This window comes from Coffea arabica, chromosome 6c (genome assembly GCF_036785885.1).
Source record: "Coffea arabica cultivar ET-39 chromosome 6c, Coffea Arabica ET-39 HiFi, whole genome shotgun sequence".
Lineage (NCBI taxonomy): Eukaryota > Viridiplantae > Streptophyta > Magnoliopsida > Gentianales > Rubiaceae > Coffea > Coffea arabica.
Window position 1 is genome coordinate 19,945,702 of NC_092320.1, and position 25,151 is coordinate 19,970,852.

The window sequence follows — 25,151 nt, forward strand, 5'->3', positions numbered from 1 at the left end:
TGAGGTTACTAATCCTTTGCAAATTCAGTCCAAATGATTAAAAATATTATTTTAGGGAGTAAAATTAGAATTTTTTACCAAATTTGTCCTTTGTACTACATGTCCAATGAATGACAAAATACTACAAATCAATTAACAATTAATAAACTTTAAGGAGTATAGTTTATAGACAAATATGCATTACCTATTTAAAGTAACGGCTCTTTATGGGTATTTTACTTTCAAACATTTAATTTAATACAAATATTTACGCTCAAATACATATTTGTATTTACTTTCAAATATTTAATTTTTGTTAAATACAAAAACTACCAATCTCTCTTTCGTAAAAATATTAATATAACACTTTTTCAATTTTAGTTATACCATTTATGTATTTAAATATTTAACATAAATTAAATGATTCAGAATAAAATACCCATAAAGAGCCAATACATTACTCATGTAATGGATGAAAACCATAAAGAATTAATACTTTATGAATCATTTCTTTTTTAAAAAAATATTTAATTTATATTAAATAAGTAACCTACCGATTTCCTTTTTGCAAGAATATTACTGTAACACTTTTTGAATTTTACTAACAAACATTGATATATTTATCATAAATTAAATGTTTGAAAGTAAAATATCCGTAAAAGGCCGATACTTTAAATGAGTAATGCGTGTTTGCCTATAAAGAGTCGGTAACTATTTAAAGTACCGGTTCTTTAAGGGTATTTTACTTTCAAACATTTAATTTAATACAAATATTTACACTCAAATACAGATTTGTATTTACTTTCAAATATTTAATTTTTTTTAAATACAAAACCTACCAATCTCTCTTCCATAAAAATATTAATATAACACTTTTTCAATTTTAGTTACAAATATTTATGTATGTAATATAAATTAAATGATTCAGAATAAAATGCACATAAAGAGCAAATACTTTACTCGTGTAATGGATGAAAGCCATAAAAAATTAATACTTTATGGGCTATTTATTTTTTTAAAAAAAGTATTTAATTTATATTAAATAAATAACCTATCGATTCCCTTTTTGCAAGAATATTACTATAACAATTTTTGAATTTTACTTACAAATATTGATATATTTATCATAAATTAAATATTTGAAAGTAAAATACTCGTAAAGAGCTGGTACTTTAAATGAGTAATGCGTGTTTGTCCATAAATTATACTCCTTAAAATTTATTAATTGTTAATTGATTTATAGTACTTTGTCATTCATTGGATATGTAGCACAAAGGGCAAATCTGGTATAAATTTCTAATTTCACTTCCTAAAATAATATTTTAATCATTTGGACTAAATTTGCAAAGGATTAGTAACCTTAGGGGAGGTCAGTGTAATTTTTCAAACTACAGGAGAGATTAGTGTAAATGTCAGAAACCTCAGGGGAGGTTTCTGCAATTATCCCTTAATTTTATAAAAAAAAAATTAACGATCCAGCAACGGTTGGGCTAATCATAGAGACAAGAATCGAGATTCTAACAGGGGCAAATGGCATAAATCAATAGTCCCTCAACTTTTAGTAATAATTCTATTCGGCCTTTTAACTTTTTAAAGCGTCTACTACGACTCTTGACTTATAATTTGGTTCTAAATCATCATCCCTTCAAGCCAAATCTAAGAATGATAATTTGTATTTTGCCCCCTGAGGTTTGAGTTCACATATATTTTCTTTCCCTGAGTTTGAAAATAAGGCATGTTAGCCCCTTTTAATAGTTTTTGTTTTTTGGGTGAGTGCATTTTAACAGTTTTGATTAAGTATTAAGAAGTATTGAGTTTTGATTAAGTATTAAGTATTGACAGAAATGGCAATTTATTCTTCTAAAAATTAAACATAAATAAAAAATAAAAAGATTACTCTTTAACAAATAAAAATCTTAATATTACCTTACGCTTGCAAAGTTTTTACAATTTTATTTATATTTTATTATTGGCATCATCACAATTATTGTTCAATTTAAACTTTAATAAACTGAAAACAATATACAGAAAGACATAAATTAAGATAAACCTTAATCGAAGACTAATAAGATAAGGTATTTAGGAAAATAAACAAGAGAGATCTTTTGGATTTTATAATATAATAATTAAAGTGAATGATAATCTTTGACAATAAAAATGGACAAAATAAAAGTAAATAACTTTATACCATAAAAACAAACAAATTAAATATCAACATAACTTTTTTTAATCTTTTGTCATCTTTTTATCATTAATATTTATCATGTTAACTATACAAATAGTTTAATTGATAAAAGAAAAAATTTTTAAAAAACTCTCTTTTGTTTCTATTTACAAATTTTTCTCATTTTTTTGGATTAATGTTTATTCCTACACATTTTTCAATTTTTTAGAATTTAAATCAAATAAAAATTATGATAACGATAATAAAGACTTAGTGAAATTTTGTGAATATATGGTACATTAAGGCTGTTATTAGCTGATGAGTTATTCTTCATTTCTTGCTAGTTTATATACATTTTTAGAAGGACAGTATTGTTATTTTTTATTACTCAAATTAGTTAACTATTAAATAATTCAAAAAGGGGCTGACGTGCCTAATTTTCAAACTTAGGGGAAGAAAATAGAAATGAATCAAACTGTATGAGGCAAAGTTTATTTATACATTCTTATATATTAGGTTGGAAGGATCATTTAGAAACAAATTTATAAATTGAGGAATTTAATAGACACTTTCAAAAGTTGATGGACCTAATGAGATCATGAATAGAAGTTGAGGGACCATTGAAGCCCTTCTAACAAAAATGAATTAGCTATCTACTAATTTGCAATTTTTCAAATGTGTTTGTTAAGCCATTATGTAGTAATCTCAAAAATATCTTGACTTTAATTACAATCAAACTGGTGACAGTTGAGAAATTGAAAACTCTTGTGGGCTGGTGATGTCAATTTCTGGATAAGATTTCTGAATGAGTAAAAGCTCCAAATACGTTTCGACAAGTTAACACGCTAAACTAACGTTTGAGGTTGTAATTCATAACTCTGCAACGTCTAGAAAATTTAAGATGTTAAAAGCAAACCTGAAAAGCCATATAACCAAGACAATTGACCAAAATATTTTGGTTAACACATGAACAAAAAAAAAAAAAAAAACTGCTAATTTAGTTGATTCCAAGATGCAGGTGACCAAACAGAGGCCTTGTTTGGTAAGCAAGGTTTTGGTGAAGTTTGTTTGCTACAAGCTTTTTAACAAATTTAGCTACATTATCCTGAGAAGTTTTTAAATTATACACTTTAAAATATCCAAAAATTTATACACTTCAAAAATTTTTCTACAATTTCTACAGTGAGTTACAGTAAAATTTTAGACAAACACTCCTCAAAAAATTCACTTGCCAAACGGCCCAGAATTACAAAAAGCTAAGAACCTTATCCTCAAATGATAGCCAAAGTCAATAACTCATGGAAATGAAATTCAGTGAGCTAATTAAGACAAGGAAATAGTACTTGTCTAATGTAACGTATGTCTTAACCCCAATGAATGGTTTGCAGGAGTGATCTGAAACTGTTTTCAGTTATCACATTTCAAATTGCAGCAAAAACAAAAAAAAACAAAAAAGTGTATGATTTCTTTTGTCAAATTTTCAGATTACCAAACAAAATTGGATTTTTTTTGTACCTTTTTGTTGATATAAGATGTGTACAAATCTCCCATCATAACGATGGCATCTCTCTCCCTCTGTCATTTCTCATTTCTCTACATTTCACTAGGTGTTGTATTGACCAATTCTATGATTAAAACAGGAAGAAAAAAAATAAAAAGAAAAAGAAAAGAAAAGAAGAAAAAAAGGGTCATCATATCAGCTCTCAAATCAAGAAAAAAGGATTTTACTATAGTGGCATCAATTAGAGACCACAGTTAGGTCATTGCTGTATCTTGGCCTTGCTCTATCTGGGGACGGCCCTTCTTCAACAGCCTTCCTCTTGTTATTATTACTATTATTAGCCTGTGATTGTTGCTGCTGCTGCTGCTGCTTTAGCTGTGGTTGTGATTGTGGTGACTGAAACTCTGAAGTTTCTGCTGATGGTGATGATGTTGCTGTTGATTCTTCTGGCCTTTCTGGATCTTCTAGGTTTTCTGGCATTTGATGATTCTTGCACTTGCTTTTCATCATATGGGTTTTGAGCTTGTTCAAATCTGACAACCTCACTGGCTTAAGAAAAAATTCCTCTGCCCCTTCCTGTAGACATCTGAAAATGCCACAAAGACAAATCCAAAGGATTAATTTCACCACCAGCCAAGAACTACTCTAAAATCTAACATTCCACACCCCTAATTACATAAAATAATGTACTCTTATTTACCTGCTGATTCTTGAAGGGACATTCTCAGATGACATTATGACAACCGGTATGTTTCTCAGAGATGAAGATTCCTATCATATGAAGGCATTACATTTGATTCAGGAAACTTGTAATTACCAAAAAAAAAAATTGAAAACATAAGATCAAGCATAACAATATGATGAGGGTACCATAGGGGGCAAAACTATCTAGAATTAGCAATTGTCCTATCAACCGCCTAATTATGCAGAGTTAGGTGCGGAAAGATTTCTTTCACAGATTCTCTTTGATCTGAAATGAATGGCATATGAAAAGGACAGATGTGGGCAGCATTTCATGTTAGTACATTGAGTACATCATCTCACAACTTTGGTTAGGAAAAATTCTGCCCTGCCTAACTTAAGGGGCTTAGGTCTATTTATTTTCCAGGAAAGGAAAATGATGTAAAAAGTTGGAAAGATATGGAGGACACAAACAGCATAGCTAGCATAAAAGAAGACAAAAGGAATACAAAGCCAGAATGCCATCATACCTTGATTCTCTTTAGCAAATCATAACCTGTCATCCCAGGCATACAATAATCTGTGATGACAAGATTTACTGCCACTTCCTGTAAAATCCCAGGCAAGGGAACAAAAATTACAGTCTACCCCAATGAAAGAAAGTACTGCTAGTACTAATACTACCAAATTTGTTTCAATTTGTTCCACAATCCAAGAAAGCTGACAAATCCCAGAAACCAGAAATGGAAATAAAAGAAGAATAATCACCTGGCTGTGATTAGTACAGATACAAGGCTGATTTGGATTGCCGTGGTCTTCTTCTCCAAGCAATCCCAGAAATTCCAGAGCTTTACTCCCGGAATCCACTGTTGTAACTGCTAGTAAGAGAAATGCAACCAACATTAAGGCCAGAGTCCATTAAAGTTCCTCAAACAACAAAAAAACAACACTTTTTTTTTAATCAGTCTTCCTCTGTTTTCATCCTTCCAAGAATCAAGAAACCACAAGTACCTCGATAAGAAGAGGTCTTGAGGAGTCTCTCAATCAGTTTTCTATCAATTATGCTGTCATCAACTGCTAAAACATGGAACTGGGACTCAGCTGCTGCCATAACCATTTCTGGTCACCAATATCCAATACCAAAACAATTGAGATAGGTAAGAGGTGGAGGAAGAGGGAAAAAGACAGAGAAAGTTGGTTTCTTGTTTTGGTGGGATAGAGTTGGTTTCCTTTGTATGAGCTGAGGTGAGATGAGGAGGAGAGGGAGAAGAGGCGGGGAAGATTATGGTTATGTACTGAGAGAAAGACCCACCAAAATCCACAACCCACAAAGCAAGATCTGACCAGATTTCATCCAAAGATACTCTCCAAGTTTTCTTCCAACTTGATTTTGAATTACAAGGCAAGCAATGGCAAAAGGCTAGCCAGTAAGTACCACCAATAATCAAAAATGAATAAAATACAAAGGCAATAAATGAATAAAGAAAGAACTAGAACATGGGCTTCTTTGGGGGGTGCTGATTCTTGGAGATGGGTTTTTTAATGCTGTTAATATGGTGAAGAGAGAAACCATATGGCATTTATATGATGAAGAGGGGGAAAGTTTTGGGATTGGGAATGGCAGAAAAGAAAAATTTAAAAAGAAAAAAAAAGAAAAAGATGAGGAGTCTTGCAAGGGGAATAGGGGCGGAGAGGTGGGGGCAGTGATGTGGGGCCTAGCAAAATCCTCTCAAGAGATACAGGTGATGTCAGCAAATGGTGCCTTTTTCCTGGTGTGAAATCATGTGCACTTACCATATCTTGAGCAGGTGGGGAGTGGTGCAAAGAGAGGGCAATTTCATTTGATTCCCTTTCAAGATTTGCTTCCCATGGCCATTAGCTGTGTACCCCATACCATGTTGTGCTTTTATGGATGTCTCATTCATACACTCTCTCAATGCCCCCACTACTGTCCCTAATCTCTCTTTTACTCCCTAGTATTTAGTTGGTATTCTAGTCCATGATAGTACTAAATAATTTTATTGAAACAAGTCTTTAGTAGTTGTATTTTATTATGGATAAAAATTGAATAAAAAATTTACGAATACCACTTGTGTATACACTGAGAATGCATAAAAAAAATTAAGAATAAATCTTATATACACTGACAGTGTATACACTAATTTCAAACGCTAATTTCTCTGTTTTCCTGTAAAAAATATATATATATATATATATCTACTCATTCACAATTGTAATCAATCAATATTGATTGACATTTAGAATGAATCCAACGGTCTTAGTATGAAATTTTTGCTGTCAAAAACATAATTAGTAAGGTAACTATACATGTTACCATGTGTTTGTGCGTGAGTGCTTCCTTATTGTTCTTTTCTTGAGAAGAGTTCACAACTAATGAGTACTTTTGGCATGAGCGGAGGTGTTTTCCTGCCAAAGCTTCCTTGATAAATGAAATTTTGTTGAAATGTGGCATGAATGTCAAAATGTTTTCCAACAACTAGATTACTAGTGAATGCTGTATGCATTATCATCTTCTTTGTAGTGTTTTGAATTGAAAGTATATATATGATGCGCATTTAGACTAAATTAATTGAATGATTAACATTAAAATACTTGTAATTAGATGGTTACTTTCTATTACAGTTGAAGTAAGTCAATCGAAATTTCTCAAGTTTAAGCAAGTAACGCTACAAACAATTGGAAGGCCATAAGTTTTTGTTTTATTTATTTACCTTAAAATCATTTTAAAGTAATATTTATATATATATTTATATATATAATGTACAATAAACGTACAGAATTTGTTCCTGGGATCATAATATGAGTCCATTAATCCATACAATGATTTTGGCACAAGTGGCTTAAGTACTGGCAAAATAAACTCTTCAGTTGTTGGGGATTCAGACAGCCATCCAACTGATCCCCTTATCAAACTCCATTAATGCAAGTAATTGCGCTAGTTATCTAACCCCAACTACTTAGTTCCTAAAACGACATTTCTATTTACCAATGAAAGTTTGTTTGTTCATTTGGGCATCTGTATCAATTAGTACGGATCATAATCTATCTTTTACATGTCTACATGTGTTCTGCGTATAATCCAAATTATATATATATATATATATATATTACTAGAGGTGTAAACGAGTCTAATTAAATCAAATATTCTAGTATTCAAGATTGTTTGATTATTTTAACGAATTTGAAATTTTGTTTAAGTTTGATTTGTTTATTTATCTAATTGAGTTTGAACGATTTTTTTTTTTATCGAATTTGAATGTCATCAAATATAAAATGTTATTCAAATTTGAGTTGACTAGTTAATGAATCAAATTCGAACGAACTCTTATCAAACCAAACACGATTCAAGTCTAATTAAATCATATATTACACATCTTCTCTCTTTTTCTTCTTCTTAGCTAGGGGCTCTCATTGTCATGGTTTCTTGTTCAATCTTAGGAAGGCGGCGCATTGCTCAAGTGAAATTGGTGTAAATCTTTTAATTTTGTCCTTATAAAATTCCTTTACTATAGTGGCTTTATCAAAACATGTGCATATATATGCGATCAAAAAAAAAAAAAAAAAAAAGAAGATGGTCAAATAACGTGTTTAGAATTTTCGAACAACTTCATCATATAGATGAATCAAATGTCACATATGAAAGGTGAAAATCCATTTGAATTATATCCTTTTTATGTATTCAAATGAGATGGATGTAATTATCAAGAGATCGGATACCATGATCTCATGGCCCGAGGATGACAAGAAAATCTTGACCCTCTAGAAATGCAATGAGAGATTTGGTTAAACAGGACTATTTGCCCAATGAATGTGAATGTAACTTCATTTTCATTCTTGTCCAACTTGATTACTTTGGTAACCAAAAGGAAGATAGCGTCGTTGACCCATAAAGAAGGAAAAAAAAAAAAAAAAATTTTTGGTCTTGCAAAAAGATTATGAAGAAAGAAACGTAAACGCCTATGGCCCGCAAAAGATTTGCTAGAAGAAGACTACTTTTAGTCATCAAGATCAAGTCCTCTCAATTCAACGTTGCAAACTCACGGAAAGATCACAAAATGGTGACATAATTTGACCGAAATATTTCTTCATATTATTATTATTACTATTTTCTTGGTTCATGTATTCAACGATTGTGTTCATACATGTACTTTTTGAAGCTTCTATTAGTTAGTATTGGATTGTTCAGAGCAACGCATTAACCCAAACAAGATTAGAAATTAAAGCACCATATATAGAAGATGTTTTTCAGCTAACCTTTACAAGGGGCAATGCCATTCTCTATGGTACTTTTCCTTATTTTGCCATTTCGTGCCCTTTTAACTTTTTGTTACTTTAAAATTTTACTTTCGGCTATTAGTCTTAGCTAAATCTAGTTAATGATATGCTGACTATAATCTTTTGCTTTTGTAAGATCATAATCGGTGATCCATAATCGTAGAATTATATGCTAGCTCGGCAATTACAACACAGTTCTACGATTCACATTTACTGAACTCTGATCTATGATCTCTAATTCCTGGAAACTCAGTATTCGGAATGGCGTTAGCCTGCAAGACCCCTCATCTCCTTTCGATTTAATTTTCTGCATTTTAGCAAGAAGAGAAGAATACAAAATGAATCTAATGATTAAACCTTACATGACAAAAGATCCGTTAGACTCAGCCAAAGACAATTAATTAACTAATTCAACATTTTGAATCATGCATAATACAAACTTCAATATGGAAATGAGTGAAAAGTAGGTTAAAGAGAAAAAAACGAGCCACTCCCTCTACTTTTTGTACTTGCCTTCGTATTTGCGGTATTCTCTTTTTCTTTTGTTTTTTGTTTTGTTGTGAAGCAATTGGAACGTTTGTTTGTATTAGGACCGATTAGCAGTTTGAGCACATGAACTTTATACATACATATCTCATGTCGTTCCTTTTTCTTGTTATGCTATTTTGTTGTTTACCCGATTTTGATATCATGAAAGTTTGATGAAAATCCAAACCATTCATGACATCCACCAAAGAAAAAGGAAAAGGGGAGATGCCATGAAATTAAATTTGTCCACCCACCCAAAGAGGAACTTATTTGCTTTGTTTTCTTCTTCTTTTCCTTTTGAAGGGTAGGAGGTTGTTTATTTTATTTTATTTTACTTTATTTTTGATGGGGATTTCTGCTGATTGATAATAGGAAATAAGAGTATAAATCAAGCAAAACATAATTAAAACAAGTAGAGAAGCAGCCAAATGGTGTCCTTCATTCGGAATGAGCATAGGTTGTTTCCAAGCTTAATTACTTTAGAATAAAAGTAATACGCATTTTTTTTTGTAAGTGATGCATTTTTCTAATCATTCGTCAGCACAACTAAATTATAATACTTACTTTATCATGCGAATATATATAATCACAATTATTACACCTCTATATTCAGACGCTGATCTATATTATATACACTCTTTGTGAAAATTGACATCCGAAATCCTGCACGAGTGTTTATTGGACATCCGTTAAGGAACCGTTTTAAGTTTTTAACTTTGCGGTATCAAACCCCAACTTTAATTTAAATCAATGCATTTTCTTCACCTACTTCTATCTAGAAAGAGTCAAACACCATATCTAGACTAGATTGACACATTTTTTGCACTGTTGAACATTAATTGATAGATTAACGAGTTAACCCCTATTAGTGGGGTACACTAATTGCTAAAGTAAAGAGAGAAACTGTAACTTGTATGTATTTTTCTCTAAATCTTTAACAGTGAATTTGTTAAAGTCTTCTGCAAAGTTCACCAAGATATGTTTTCTATTCTCACCTTGATTGTGAAAGGGCACTCTTGTAGTGGCAAACAACACTGTGGAAGAACATTTGAAAATCATTCCTGATTCTTATTATTCTTCTACTTTTGGCCAGAATGGAAGTAAAAAACAAGGAAAAAAAATAAAGTAGTTATTGGCAACTACGAAATGTTCATCATCAGGCTAATTTGGGTAATCATATATTTTGCCCTTTTTCTCAATATATGCACAAAAGATTTCACCATCGTTTTATTTTCTAAACTGATAAGACCTTCAACTACCATCCAAGAATGAAATTTCTCCCCAAATTAGCAAATCAAATCATGATTTGCAAATTCCTCAACTTAATTCTTTTTTTTTTTTTTTTTTGTATAAGGCTACAATGAATTCATAATAGTGGGAGTAATAAAATCAACAAACTAACTCTTTCTTGCCGGGAATTTTTTATTTTTTATTTTTAAAAAAACTAACCAACTGATAGTGGGAATTACAATTGAAAATTATTACAAACTAAACCGCATGTAGTGGGAGAAAAAACTCACAAACAATAATGAGATTCGAGCTCATGACAACTTCAATTTAATAAACAATTTTTTTTTATATTTTCAGAACTTAAATTTAATAAATCATGATTTGCAATTAAATTCCTCCACATAAAAAGTACTCTTTGCCAAAAAAATTTTTTTTTTCTTCTTTTTGTGAATCAATATATGTATCACATTAACTAGTAAAAAAGAAAAATTAAGTCAATGAGATTAACATAACAAAAACCAATATACATGTATATTATGTATGTGTGTGTCTTTGTGTGTGTGTGTGTGTATATATATATATATATATGTATATGTATGCGTGTGTGTCTTTGTAATGTGCGTCAGAAATTTGGAATTTGGGCACAAGATCACAGGTAATCCGGAGCCAGTGTCTTTTGTTGCTAGCAAAGATTCCCGACAGACCATAATACATCTCGTACAACCTGTCACACTTAATCCACACTGCTAAGATTATAAGAGTTCTGTGACTGAGGGGCCACCTTTACAAGGAAGGATATATACAACAATAATAATTTGTGATCACTGCCTGCAGTACTGCTGTCTATTGCTGATCAGAAAAACTAATTTGACGCGAAAAATCAAGTTAATTAATTACTTGTCATCCAAAAATAATACTAGAACAATTGACTAATTTTCAACCTAATTGAACAATGTGGCATAGATTGATTATGCAAGGTGTCGGAATACTAATTGTGTTTGGATTGCATTTTCCGTCATTTTTCATGGAAAAATTACTGTAGCGATTTGATATATGTGAGGGAAAAAGGTGATAGGGAAATGTGATCACGGAAAACGATAATATTTTCCAACGGAAACAAGCAATCCAAACAAGGAGTTCTAAAGTGGAAAAGATGATAGTTTAATGGGAATATAATATATTACAATTAACGTTATATTTTAAGGATAATACGTTTTAGAAATAGCTACTCTGGTCAAAAGGATTTTACCTCGATAATGCAAGATATTGATTGAGGATTTAAAGGTAATAATGCATATAAACAAAGAACTATATATTATGGCTTCTAAGACTTAGCTCTCAAGTGATTGAATTTTTTCCGCCCCAAGTCAGTTTTTCTAGCAGGACAGAGAGAAAATTAGATGTGGTCGGTCATTTAAAATTCTTATTCTAAGACGAGGAAAAATGACTTCTAGTTTTTTCGTTATACACGATTCTCCTCAAATAAGAAAAAAATTACATTCGAACAAGGGAAAAAATTAAAGCAAGTAAAAACCAAAAAGATTATTGCAAAATTGATGCTCCCTCCGTCCCACTTCGATAGTCCTGTTTTCCTTTTTTGTCTGTCCCAAATTGCAGTCCACTTTCCAATTGAAGAATGTAATTGTATTTTCATTTTCTTAAAATACCCTTATTCAATACAAGTTGTTGTTGCTATAAACCTACCCCATTTAATGAGAGTTGATTCTTTTTTTACCATCAATTCAAGTTCCCATAAAGTTGTACTCTATTTAATGTGAGGGTATTTTAGGAAAATAGCAATCTAAATTTATTTTTCCAACAAAGTTAACTACTTTTTCTTAAACGGTGTGAAAAAAGAAACAGGACTATCAAAGTGGGACGGAGGTACAAAAGATATACTACTATTCCTTAATTTATAGCCATTTCTCTTGATAAATTTAGGGGAAAATAGATTAAACTTTAAGTAGTTCAACACAGCGAGCAATATTTTCCCATAAATTGTGGTTAACAAATCATTCGAGCTAGTGACCAATTAAGAGATGCATGGTTCCTATCAAGAGAAGCAAAATCTTTTGTGTAATCCCTAAGCTATTAATTAGCTTTTTATCTCTCCTGATTTAACTACATGCTTAATTAGTAAACACGCATTTGATCTTCTTGGTGGCGATTTTGTGAGTTCAAATGGCGATACGCATTCCCTTCACCAAACTTGACATCTCTTTCTTGCCCACCTGATTGCTCTGAATTAAATGTCTGTTGATTTGATTTGCTGGCCTTTAATGTGTTTTAAAGAAAATCCATTGGCCCCATCATCATTGTTTATAAAATTTCAAGCAAATTAAAGTTACTTTGGCCGGATATATAACAAAGCATCAAAAATAGCATAAATCGATCTTCAAGACACACAAGGGAAAGATTTCTTCCGATTGTTGATCGACTAACATGGATTTCTTAATTTCTTGTGCCAAAAAAGTGAACTTTTGTTCTTGATTTTTTGAATCTTGGGATGCCAACGTTTTCCTCTTTTCCGTTAAATATGCCATCAAGTAAGCAAATCTATTTAACTACATATGCCTTTAACTGTCGTTACATCATTGTATACATGCTTTAGTGTGATCATCATAGATTTGGAGTTCTTTCAACTTTGAGAACAATAACAGCTCTTTTGGGAGTGAGAGACTATTTGGGAAGAAAAGTATAGGAGAAGGGAGGATGGATTTAGTGCTACATTTCAAAAAAAAAAAAAAAAGAAGAAAAAGTAAGGAAAAAAAGGGCTAGTATATATAAATTAAGTATTAAAATGTCACACTTGTCCTAGGCAATACAAAAAGAAAATCACAAAATATCTTTACATACATGTCCTGAATCAATTCAATTTATCTTTCAATCTCCAAAACAAGATAATCAAAATTTGGAGATCGCTCTATTAAATTCAGGGTTATTTGCAGTTTGCACTTTACCTCCTAAACGTAACCGATATGCTATAGATCTTGCATTTTTTTTTTTTTTGCCAACTCTCCTATATATTTCCCCTATAATTAATTGATTACACACAAAAGAGAAAGACAATATTCAAAAATTTCCCTTCACATATTAATTCAGGAAGAAAAATCAACTAGTCCCTATCTTAGTACTTGCTAAATTGATGAAGGAAAGTCATGAGATCATACAGTTACATGGTCTCAGTGATTGTCTTAATAAAAGGAAATGCTGCTGATACTGATCAAGGTGGACCTCTTCTTAGGCAGGCAAGAAGGGCACTACATAATAGCTATCCTCTTCATGTTCAGGACAAGAGTATCAGCCCCATGCAACAGTCTTAGATTCCAGCAGTTTTTTGTCTACCCCACTGGAACTTTTACATGTTTCTTGATCAGCTTCCAAATATCATGATCACTTTTGACCCTACCAATATTTTGTAAACATTCGCATGTTTTATGGACCTATAAATCTAGCTCCAGATCTTGTGCCGGACATAATTATTTTGAAAGAACATTTATCATTTCATATGTGGTATTTGAATTGACTGTTCCATTTCAAGTGTGTTATTCGAATTCGATGTTTCTTGTTTTCAATACTTATGACACCGTTAAATTCATTTATCTAGTCTTCGTCTGGTTTTAAAATCTGTTTAATTAACATGCATGGTACACATTAGGCACGTTAATTCTATATTAAAAAAAAAACCCTAATTTCGAACAGGAATCATCGATGCGATGCGCGTTGCATCAGATAATTACGATTTGCAAATAACTAAGAACATTGCATGGATATATATATATATATATATAGCTTTGAAAAAATCGTGTTGAAAAGAATTTTCCCCAAATGAGGTGATTTGAAACAAATTTAGGTTCAAAAATAAACTAATTTTGATTAGCAGCATGATTAGAAAAACTTAACATTGTCATTTGGTTGATGCCAAAGCTTCTTGTAGGTGTAGGACGGCCAAATTTATTTTTTGGTCCGCTAAATTATTCGGGTTCGTGACTCTAGCCTTTGCTATATGATGCATGTCATTTTCATAATTGACCTCGTCAATATTTTATTTCTATTGTTCCATTTATCAGAATATAATGTAATACACATGTAAAAACGACAACCAAATACTTTCAAGTGGTTAATGATTTTTTTTTTTGTGCGTATTATAGGTTTTCTGAATCTGCTAAAATTTTTAGTGGCTATGGAACCATCATATTAGTAGCTGCATGGTGAAAAGCACAAAAGAAGGACTACAAATGAATTTCCTTCACATTATAAATCTCAAGAATTACACCAGAAAATAAGTTTCTATAAATGTGACTTTCTCCTTCAATTAATAAATTTATATACCATACATTAAAAAATGCATAAAAAATTAATATGTTAAAGAACATTAAGATAGCCTCCTCATATACTTTCAACACGTTAAAAATACCTTGCTTAAGACAAAATTGTAGATCACACACATACACACACACACACACACACACACATATATATACATACAGAGTTTATCTATATAATGAGAAAGATAATGTAAACTTAAAAAAAAAATTCCTCTGACACATCAGTAATTGGAAAAACCTTCTATTTATTATTCACAATTACCCTTTTAATGATGTATTATATGTAAGCTAAAAAGTACTTAATTGAAAATATAGAAAGGTGTTTAATTGGAAAACGTATTTAGAGATGTTTTTTTCCCAAAATATTCAATATCCAACCACATCAGTAATTCTCGTGAATTTTAGTTATTGTCCATCTTGGCAAATTAAACTTAATTATGGCCATTGATTAATATATTTATTTGTTTTCCCTTTTTTTCTTTTAAGCTTATTTGTGAGGGGTGTAATGAATGGGAATAGGACCTTGACATATTGTTAGACAAATTGGTGAATTTCCACTGCTTTCCATGCATGCTCGAGACCAAATGCTAAACAAACACAGCTTATAAATGTTTTCTCTTTTCAAAGAATTCTTTACTACTGATCTCTAGCAACTTTTATATATACATATATATATATATATATATATATGTGCATCCCAATTTAGTACTGACTAAAGTGTGGATTAATCAGATTAGACCCCTAACGAGAACTTCAAAAAGCTCAAAAAGAGGAGATTGTCTTTCATGGAATTCGTGAAAAGTGGTACTGTGACATTCAAAACTTTAAAATCAAAGTACAACTGATAATCTCTGATTAAGCATCTCGGATCAAATGTTTTTATGGTCTCAAAAGGTTGTCAGGGTCATTTACATCATAAGGGACAATACAAAAAAGTTTCAATCAACTTATATCAACTGGGCAATATTTCTAGTACTGTTCCCAACTGCTCTGGCTTTGCTTTTCCTTTTTCGATGCATGCTCTCTTCAAAGGCATATATGACTTCAAAGACCAGCAACAAAGAGGGTCTAAAATGGATAGCAAATCCTTCTCTCTTCCTTTTGGCTTCTGTCTTGAATTGCCCTTTGCAATAATATGTTTCACTCACTCAAAAAGTTTCTAACCAGTGAAATAAGGTAAAAAATCAAAAAGTGTATCAGCTGCTGGGACCTGAAATAAAAATTAAAGTTACACGAGGCTACTCATTATCACATGGTTTGTCACACAAACGTGTACATTGGCCCTTTGATATATATATGGTCCCCCAAACAATATACCCCAGGATTTGCTGGTATATGGCCCCCCATGTCAAAATCTTCATCATCCATCCACCCCCAAGTTCCCTTTTCTTTTCTTTTCCTTTTTTTTTTCTTTTTTACCTTCCTCCCTTTTTGAGGTAGATTTGGAGGCAAAGGATTTGATGTCGGGAAAAACCAAGAAAAAAAGACTGGTGTGATCTCTGTGCATCAAAAAACTCACTAATTATGATGCTTGACAAATTACCATAAATTATTTGACAACGAATAGAGGAAGTACACTTCAGTAGTAAGACTATTCACCTACAATCGAGAGGTTATATGTCTGAATCATCAAGGGGTAGGTGAAGAACTACTGTTAATCTTCTTTACATAGAGAAAAGAGAAAACGATACATGACTCATGCCCTCATGCATAAGATTGGTAAAATGCGTCACGTTTAACATTTAAGTGAAGGAGATAGTCGTTTTGAGACAAAGTTAAATTGATTAGATGATAAAGCGAAACAAGAATGACCTCCAAGTTTGTTTTACCAAGTAAGAGGCATAGCAAACTATGCCTCCGTGACACGTTGAGTTTATTGGAAAATCAAAGCCATATTAGGGAACAAAGACGCACGCACAAAGGGATGCCACACCTTTGAGTGGCATTTTCTTAGAGGGCATAGTTTTGCATGTTGATCTTTCTTTCAACAACATCCAGATACTTTAATTGTTTTTCCAGAATGGACGGTGTTATGCCAATATAATAGGTTGTAAAATTAACATCTTGCTCTTGTTGTAATTGCAAGAGTTTGTTCAGTTGTATAGTTTTCTAGTCGTAGTAGATATGTCAATTGTTGTCTATGTAGTCAACATCATTATCGTCTAGGCCAACAATTTTTGGCATCACTAGGTCAATTGTACTTAAAATAGACTGTCAAGCTCCAAAAAACTAATTTTTTAAGCCCTAAAAGACTAAGGAATGGGGAACTGAAAAAGCAATAGCAGTAATATACAAGTGATCGAACCTCACCTTAAAAGCAGTAATTGAAGTTGAAATTATGTGCTATGGAATCTCCCAAAAATTAGCCTACAATAGCTATACACCTCTCCAATGGAGACCCTTTACCCACAAAAAGAAGAGCAAAATTTGACTTGTTTTCCTGCCTCCACTCGTCAACAAGTTCCATATTCTCCATTGCCTGAACAAATTTTTTAAGCATAATTATTGAAAGATGCATCTCTTCTAATAATATCGCTTGTTGCTTCAAAGATATATGTTGGTCAAATGCCAATTTCGAAAGGAATAAAGTGATCTAGCCATCCATTTGACAAACAGTTTTAAAAAAAAAAAAAAAAAGGTGTCAAAGGAATGAGAATTTGACATTTCACCTTCCATTGATCAGTTCGAAAGTCAGCCCTTATTTTAGTGCTCCCATATTTGTGTAGCTTAATTAGTTGGTTGATTAAGACTTTGTTGAGGAATCAAACACAAGTTAATTAAAGGGGTGACGTACGTATTTTGTTTATGGGAGCATTAAGCAAGCAGTATTATAATGATTGACTTTCTGCAAGCTGGCTATATTAATTCGGTTATTTTGTCATTGTCAACTATAGCTGATGTCCCAATTTTTATTTATAACAAGATACTATACATATACCTGTCCAGTAGACTTATATATATATGATCAGTTGGCAACATGGAAGTTGAAGTTGAATCATTAGCCATTCAAACCACAGATTCTTGTATCTTTAAATAATTTAGGAGTCCTATCTTGAGGTCCTTGACTGAAATATTAACTGATAAATCATGGATTGTAGATAGGGTTGAAGTGAATTGAATTATTAGGGCCATTTGGTCTAACCATTAAATAATTAAATTAGGTAGACTATCATAGCAAGTGCTTAATTGCAGATTTTCTAGAATACTATACAAATGGATTAGATGGAGAGAAATGTGTTTTAAATCTTCTCTGAAAGTTTAACAAGAAATTATTGAACTATGCATGACATCCCTAGTGGACGTGAGAGAGATTAGACTGATTAATTGTGATTTAACTATGTTTTATAATTCATCTCTAAGGTGATGCATTGAACCCTCCATCCTGAACAATATTTTTAAGAGATACACATGTACTTTGGGATCTTCTTTGATATGGCACTGTTAAACAAAGGAAGCAGTTTAATATATTTTAGGTGGATGAGAAAATTCTTGATTGAGTGTCATGTGAAGCCAACTTCAATTATATATTTTTGTAAGCTAACATCACAGCTCAAGCAATTGTTTTCTTAAAATTGGAAACTTAAAGAGTCTAGCTAACACTCAAACCATGCAAGCTATTAGTAAGAAGAAAAAGTCAGCAGAATAGAAGTTCAATTTTGCTACAGAATCCTAAAAAATTTAGTGAAACTCGATTAAATTTAGAGAAAATATTGATGCCTTTGGCAATTATGTGGCCGTCTGGTGCCCTTTTTGTGCCAAAAGGATTTAAATTTCTCTTTTAATTTCTTTGTGAAAAAAAAAAACATACAATTTACACTAACATAACCTTATGAATACGCTTACTAGGCAAATAATTAAGAATTCGTTTAGACTATATATATATACATATAGAAAATGAGGAGGATTCAGATAGGATTGGTGAACATTTCTAGAACAGGACCATGTATTTAATTAATGGTTTAAACGTTAATCTAGAATGTTTTTTTTTGTGCAATTTTGTTTTTCTTCGTATAATTTTATGGCAAGAATGACAATGTTATTGATATTTTTATACTTTCCATAGAAATGTTCACGGGTTCTTGAAAAGATTGGCTCTTTCTGGTCTGGTTTTACGTAACAAGAATTAATATTACCGCCAACTATCAGTATATCTTAACATTGCATAATCCTTGGTTAGTGGGAAGGTGCAACTATCAGTATTTGAGGATTTATCACAAACATTTTATACATGTCATCAACGTACGTATAGATACAGTGTATAAAGCATGCAAAACCACAAACTAATCAACTAAGAAATACTACTGTTTTCTTAAGAATATCTACTTGGAGATTCTACAAATCAAGAAAAAGGCTGTACTCCATCTCTGTTAACCTACAAATTCCAGTTGTTAGGTCATAGAGATGCTTATAATGGACAAATCATGTTAGCTGGGGAAAAGTGTATACATATCAAAAAATGGCTATCGAGAAAACCCTAGTTTTTCCATTTTCTTAAACTTAACAAAGAAACACACATTACTGCTAGTAAGAAGTTTAAAAAGGTGCTTCACTATGTGATTTTTTTTTTCTTTCACTATGTGATTTGAGACAAAGCACTAAAATACTCTTCATTCATATTTTTCTTAATAAGATATCATCATTTTAAGATATTACACTGCAACTAACTATTCTAAATTTTTAATTTTGACAACAACTTTCAATATGAGAAAAATCGCCAATGTATGTAAACTTTTCCAATGTATAAATATATCTAGACTCATAGAGCTTACAATTAAGCATAAAGTTCTTATACAAAATTATCATAATTTAAAGAGTCAATCTTATATATGTTGACAGTGCATACACTATCACCGTTGGATCCATGACACATGTGCAACAATTGAATTTAAAATTTAAGTTTTGCATAAAAAAGTTGTTATTCATCCAACGTTGACAGTGCATATACTGTCAGTATAGGAAAGATTAATCCTAATTTAAAAGCGTTTAATTTGCAAAATTTTCGAAAGCTGCGCCATAGACTGAATTTTATTATAAAAGTATCACTTGTTAGTTTGTTATTAATATATTATCAATCATCTTGACTACCTATCTGTACTTATCCATCTTTTTGTAACATAGTGATGACAGTAAAAGCCCTTTTACCCTGGTAAATATATCCTATTCTTGGCCTGCATCAAATAAGAAATTGCGCAAAAATATTTTTTCCTTCTTATCCCTGGAAGGAATTCGTTTATGCCCCATTTCATTCTTATTATAGGACATAACTAGGCTTTTGTTATAGGAAGCACGTCTACCATCATTTCAACTGAAAAAGGAGAAATGAAAGAGAAATTGCGTCCATATATATCCAGCCAGCGAGCCACTCATTTTACTATGCATAAAGCAAGTCAATTCTTGCAGTTGATTAGGGTCTTTTTATGGTCTCCTTTGAGACAATATTTAGTTAAATCAGTTAATGAGCATGCCCCAGTTGCTTTTTCTTGTGTAAAACCAAAATTGGAGTCTCTGTCTCCTTTTTCTTGCCAAGGGAAATCCACACATTTTTCTGTTAAAGCTTAAAATTGATAAGTAGGATGAACTCATGAAAGTGAACTTGAAGCATGCATGTACCCTTTACCCATAAATCGAAATTCTGTAGCTAAAAAATTAACTTTTCCCTCCCCACCCGCGCTCTAGGTCATTTTAGAGTGTAAAAGCTGGGCAAAGGAAAAGTTAACTTGGCAAGAAACTACAATTCTCCCATGGTAATATCATGTTAATTTACTGCATATCAGATTATTTTTGCAAGGAGCTTTTTAAAGTGGCCAACGTTTATCCTTATTTTTTTTTTTAGATTTATTATTAGAGAATAGTTTGATAGTTGCAAAGGCAGAGGAACACTGGCGGATTTAAGGTGGGGGCACGGGCTCCATTGCTCCCCCTTAAACTCCTATAGTATGCATAAAATTTTGATATTATTTTAAGTGTGCCCCCAAAGTTTTTTTATGAAATAAGTGAAAGAATTACGTGATTTTTTTTTTAAAATTGGTTTATGAACTAATATTTTAAAAGGATATATGGGTCACAAAATTCCATTTGAAATAAGTTCAAAATTTTTTTTCATTTTAACTTATTGATGAATATTTTTTTACTTAAAAAACTAACAAAAGAGTAGGAAAAAAAATTTAGTGTTGCTTTTGCCCCCGCTGAAAATTTTTTCTGGCTCCGCCACTGGAACAAATAGATATTACATGACACACGTCGAATTTGACACTTAAACATACTCTTTTTTAAAAAAAAAATAAAAAAATTACTAGAGTTATGTATCAGGGAAAATGTTCATAGCACGTACCAACGTAATAATTTGTAGCATATGCATAACATTTGTAGTCATGCAATTTAATTGGAAGGCTTAGTGTAAATTCTTTCCAAAGAAAAACAAAAACGCTCGATGCAAATGATAATTTGAGAAGTAAAATTAGGAAAACTCACAAGTAAATTAAAATAGAGGAAGTAGACTGACTTACACCATGCAATTAATTGGGTAGAAAAATCAGATAGATAGATGACAGAAGTCAAGAGGAGTGGTGTGTAATGAGGACTAACAGAAGATAGAGACATAAAAGTCAATAAGCGGCACATTAACAGTAGTGAGAATGCATTCTCCCTTGCACACTTATAGCCGATTTAAATTGGATGGTCCCAATCTCTCTCATTCCAAGGAAGGATTTGCTCTTAAAAACAAAGGATTCTTCCTTGGTTGGGAGCTTTCAAAATCATGATTCTTGCCGGTTATTATGGGTCAGGTCTGCTTTACATAAAGAACATGTGGAAAGGTCTTTTTGTGGGGTTGAAGTGTCCATTTCTTCAAGCAAACAATCCCCAACTCAACTAAGGCTTCAACAGAGATTATACACAACATTCATCTGTATCTGTACGTGCATGGCCATCTGCATTGTATAGTAGTACTTCTGTGATCTTGACATCAACTACATAATATTTCTCATGTCTATTTTTCAGACAATTAATAAGTAGTTGCCTTCTTTTGAAGTTGAATCCACATCGACCCAATTAACTACTTGTTTTTTTTTTTTGTTTTTTGTTTTAAGCGGATACGCCTAATTCTTGCTTCATTGCAAGATTCTTCTATTTTTATATCTTAGTTTTCTTTCTCATTAATGTGCCTTGTTTGGATTGCATTTTTCTGGATTTTTTGTAGAAAGATTACTGTAACGATTTGATATATGTAAGGTAAAAAAGTAATTGAAAAATGTATTCACAGAAAACGTAATAATTTTTCTTTAGAAAGTTGCTGTCCAAACAAGGCCACGTCAAATTGTTTTCTTTTTTCTTTTAATTACTTTTTTTTTTTTTTTTTGTGGAAAGAGATACAGGGGTGTGGTTGGAGGGGAAGGTGTAGGAAACAAGAAGTTAATACTATGGCTATAATCCTAATTTACATGGAATGCTTGCAATTACAATTATCGGCCTAAATCGGATTGACGTGAGTCATCAACTTTGAAAACCTAAAATCGATTTAAATAACTCGATTGAACGACCTAAATCGGACTGAGGTATTAACATAACTCTAGCTGCACAGAAGCCCTTGATCCTAAGTTAAATGATGCATGGAGTTACAAAGCACACTAAGACAAGTGCTAAATGGATGTATAGAGGTCCACGATTACGTCCCATATTGATATTAATACCTTAGGGATTACGATCGAGTCAGACTCAAAACATAAGCACACTACTATTATTCAGTACATTACTTGGCTTCAACTGTTAAGTAAATAGTGGAATGATTCCTTAGACAAATTTAGCTGGACATGACCAAATCTCAAACTAAACGTTAAGGGCAGACTGAATCCTTGATTTACCACTAGAAATAAATACCTAGGGAATCATTTTTGTGTACGTATCTCATCTTTGGGCAGACATGCATGAAAGTATTATTTGCCAGCTTGTGCAATGTATTTTCTTGTCCTTGTTCATTATTTGATGTCTGCATTTTGGATACACCAGTTCACTTTGGAATATTGTGGCTTTTAAGTTCATGCACCAGGTATTAAGTGTTCAGTTTTTTGGTATCTTGATTAGTAAACAAGAAGATATACACTATCCCAATGCTAAATAATTAAGTAAACCTATTTTGATGAGAACAATTTTTGTTTGGGAGCATAGCTAGAGGAAGCTGTCTTTTGTGTTTGTTTTTGAATATTTTGGTACCATGTGTTACCCCACTCCAATACAATCACTGTTGCATGCCCTTAAGAAGAGCTGTTTGGGCATGTGCTATTGTCCCTCAGAAGTTCCCTAGGGCATTCATTCTTTTTGTCCTCCCAATTAATCTAATTGTGAATTTGGTCTTAAACAGATGAGTTAACAGCTCCTAAACCAATTTTCAAAGCCTAATAAACATAATTAACAATTGCAATCGATGTCTTCTTCATCTTAAACGAGGATCCATTAGGCAGATTATGGGTCGTTTGTGGTTGAAATCGATTTTCACGTTTTGATTTTTTAAAGTCAATGGTCCTTATGTTATTGTGTCATGGATAATCAGAGTTGCAAAAAGAAATATAATTTGTAATTAGACCATTAACTCCAAAATCAAAGTTCCAAATTTTTTAAAAAAATAATAATTGTTTTAGAAACTAATTTTCCTCTTGATTTATTAGAATGTTACTCTATTGAGAATTTTAGTTCAAGAAAAAATTGATTATCAGTTTTTCTAGTACTTGAGAAAACTTCCCGTTTGGATTGCATTTTCTAGGGAATTTTTTGAAAAATTACTACTGTCCCTTCTAAATATATAATATCTGTGAAATAAAAAATTGATTGAAAAATATATAGAAAAAGTATTTACGTAAAACACAAAAAATGACAGTCCATACAAGGTTGGCATGCAGTTTATAGGATTTAGGTCTGTGACGCACATACTTTTGTTGGTCTAATGACCTGTGTTCACCACAAATCCGAAAAGTAATGGGCCCTGGTCGTGCCGATTGGGTCCTCCACAGACCAAACATGGATTTGCCCAAGATGACCCATCTGCATTTAATTTACGAATCAGACAATCCACAGGCCCAGTTTCAGACTTAGTCAGCCATGGGCTAGAATGCACATGGCTGAATGCATGTCTGCCCAACTACGTCATTCAGAACAATTTTGAGAAATTTGCCCATTTTTGCTGATTCTCTGTAGTGAAAAAGCACTTTGGACCTATGGATGAGCTTAACTATTGACTTGTTCTTCGGCCCAAGCCCAAGCAGTCTTCATTGTCAAATCGTCCATGTATGTATACATAGGAGCAACTAACAAGCTACCACTCGTTATTAGCAAATTTGATGGGACGGTGAACGTCTCTGTTTTTTTTTTTTTTTTTTTTTTGATATTTGAAAAAAGAGGACCAATGTTGATTCTTCGCTAACCCCTAAATATCTTTTTTTATGTTAAATAAAAAAGAAAACCACAAAAGAGATGTTGTTGGTCGATGTGCTTGATTTTAGTTGGCATTGTATTCTCGAAAGAAAAAAGGTAAACTAACACAGCAAGTTCATTTAATCACAATATATTATCAAGAAAAATTATATTATTTTATCATAAGAAAATATCACATTATCAACTTCATATTACATGTATATAATTATATTGTATTATATAATGTGTGTGTATAATAAAAAGTGGGGATAAGACAGGATATTCTCTCCCGTTACTTGCCCTGCTTAAAAGTGAGAGGAGAAAAACTTCCCTTGTCATTGCCCCCCTTGCTCTGCATTTTCTCTCATCCCATTAACTCCTGCAGGCGTCCGTCCTTATTGCTATCTCTATATTTTATAATTTATATAGTTCTTATTTGATTTACTAAAAAATATTTAAAATTTCTTTCAAATTTGATATTCTTATAATACCTTAAAACATTAAGCATATGATATCCATTTCTAATTTTGATATTAAGAGCACCCCATTTTTATTCTTTTGTGAGATCATCTTCAAATTTAGTTTTTTTTTTATCAGCAACGATACATTTGTATAACCTATTTTATATACAGACCCAACTAGATCAGGAAGTGTTATGGCACAACTCTTAGATTTTTTTTACTGCTGGTGAGATTTGAATCCTCACCAACAGCCCAAGGAAGGATTTAAGCCACTGAACCATTGGCCCGGTGGTTATCTTCAAATCTAGTTATAGTTGTCCATTTTGAACTTTGTTCTCAATTTTGTTACTACAGGGAGTTATTTTTAAAAAGTGCATACAAACAATTTTTTTTTGGGGAAAATGACCATTTTCGTCCCTAAACTTTTTTCTAGAGTCGATTTAGTCCCTAACTTTTATTTCTGGCCAATTTAATACATAAACTTAATTTTCGGATCCAATTAAGGACTTCTGCGGCGGCGCCACCACCTAAAAGCAATTTATCTCATAATTTAACATTAAATAAGGGCATTTTTGGAAACT

The 25,151-nt window shown here is 31.9% G+C and overlaps 1 protein-coding gene across 2 annotated transcripts; it reads right to left on the reverse strand.

Annotated features, from left to right (window-relative positions):
- Positions 1-3,628: 3,628 nt before the first annotated feature.
- On the reverse strand, positions 3,629-5,828 carry LOC113691330 (two-component response regulator ARR9-like). Of its 2 annotated transcripts, none has more exons than XM_027209430.2 (5): positions 5,337-5,587; positions 5,094-5,200; positions 4,856-4,933; positions 4,345-4,415; positions 3,629-4,230 (listed from the first exon to the last, which is right to left on the reverse strand). In XM_027209430.2, exons 1-5 carry the CDS (start codon positions 5,440-5,442, stop codon positions 3,882-3,884), a joined length of 711 nt encoding a protein of 236 aa, XP_027065231.1. In that variant the 5' UTR covers positions 5,443-5,587; the 3' UTR covers positions 3,629-3,881. The 2 variants fall into 2 exon arrangements, with proteins under 2 accessions (XP_027065231.1, XP_027065230.1); XM_027209429.2 differs by having other exon boundaries at positions 3,840-4,230; positions 5,094-5,203; positions 5,337-5,828.
- Between the last annotated feature and the right edge of the window lie 19,323 nt (positions 5,829-25,151).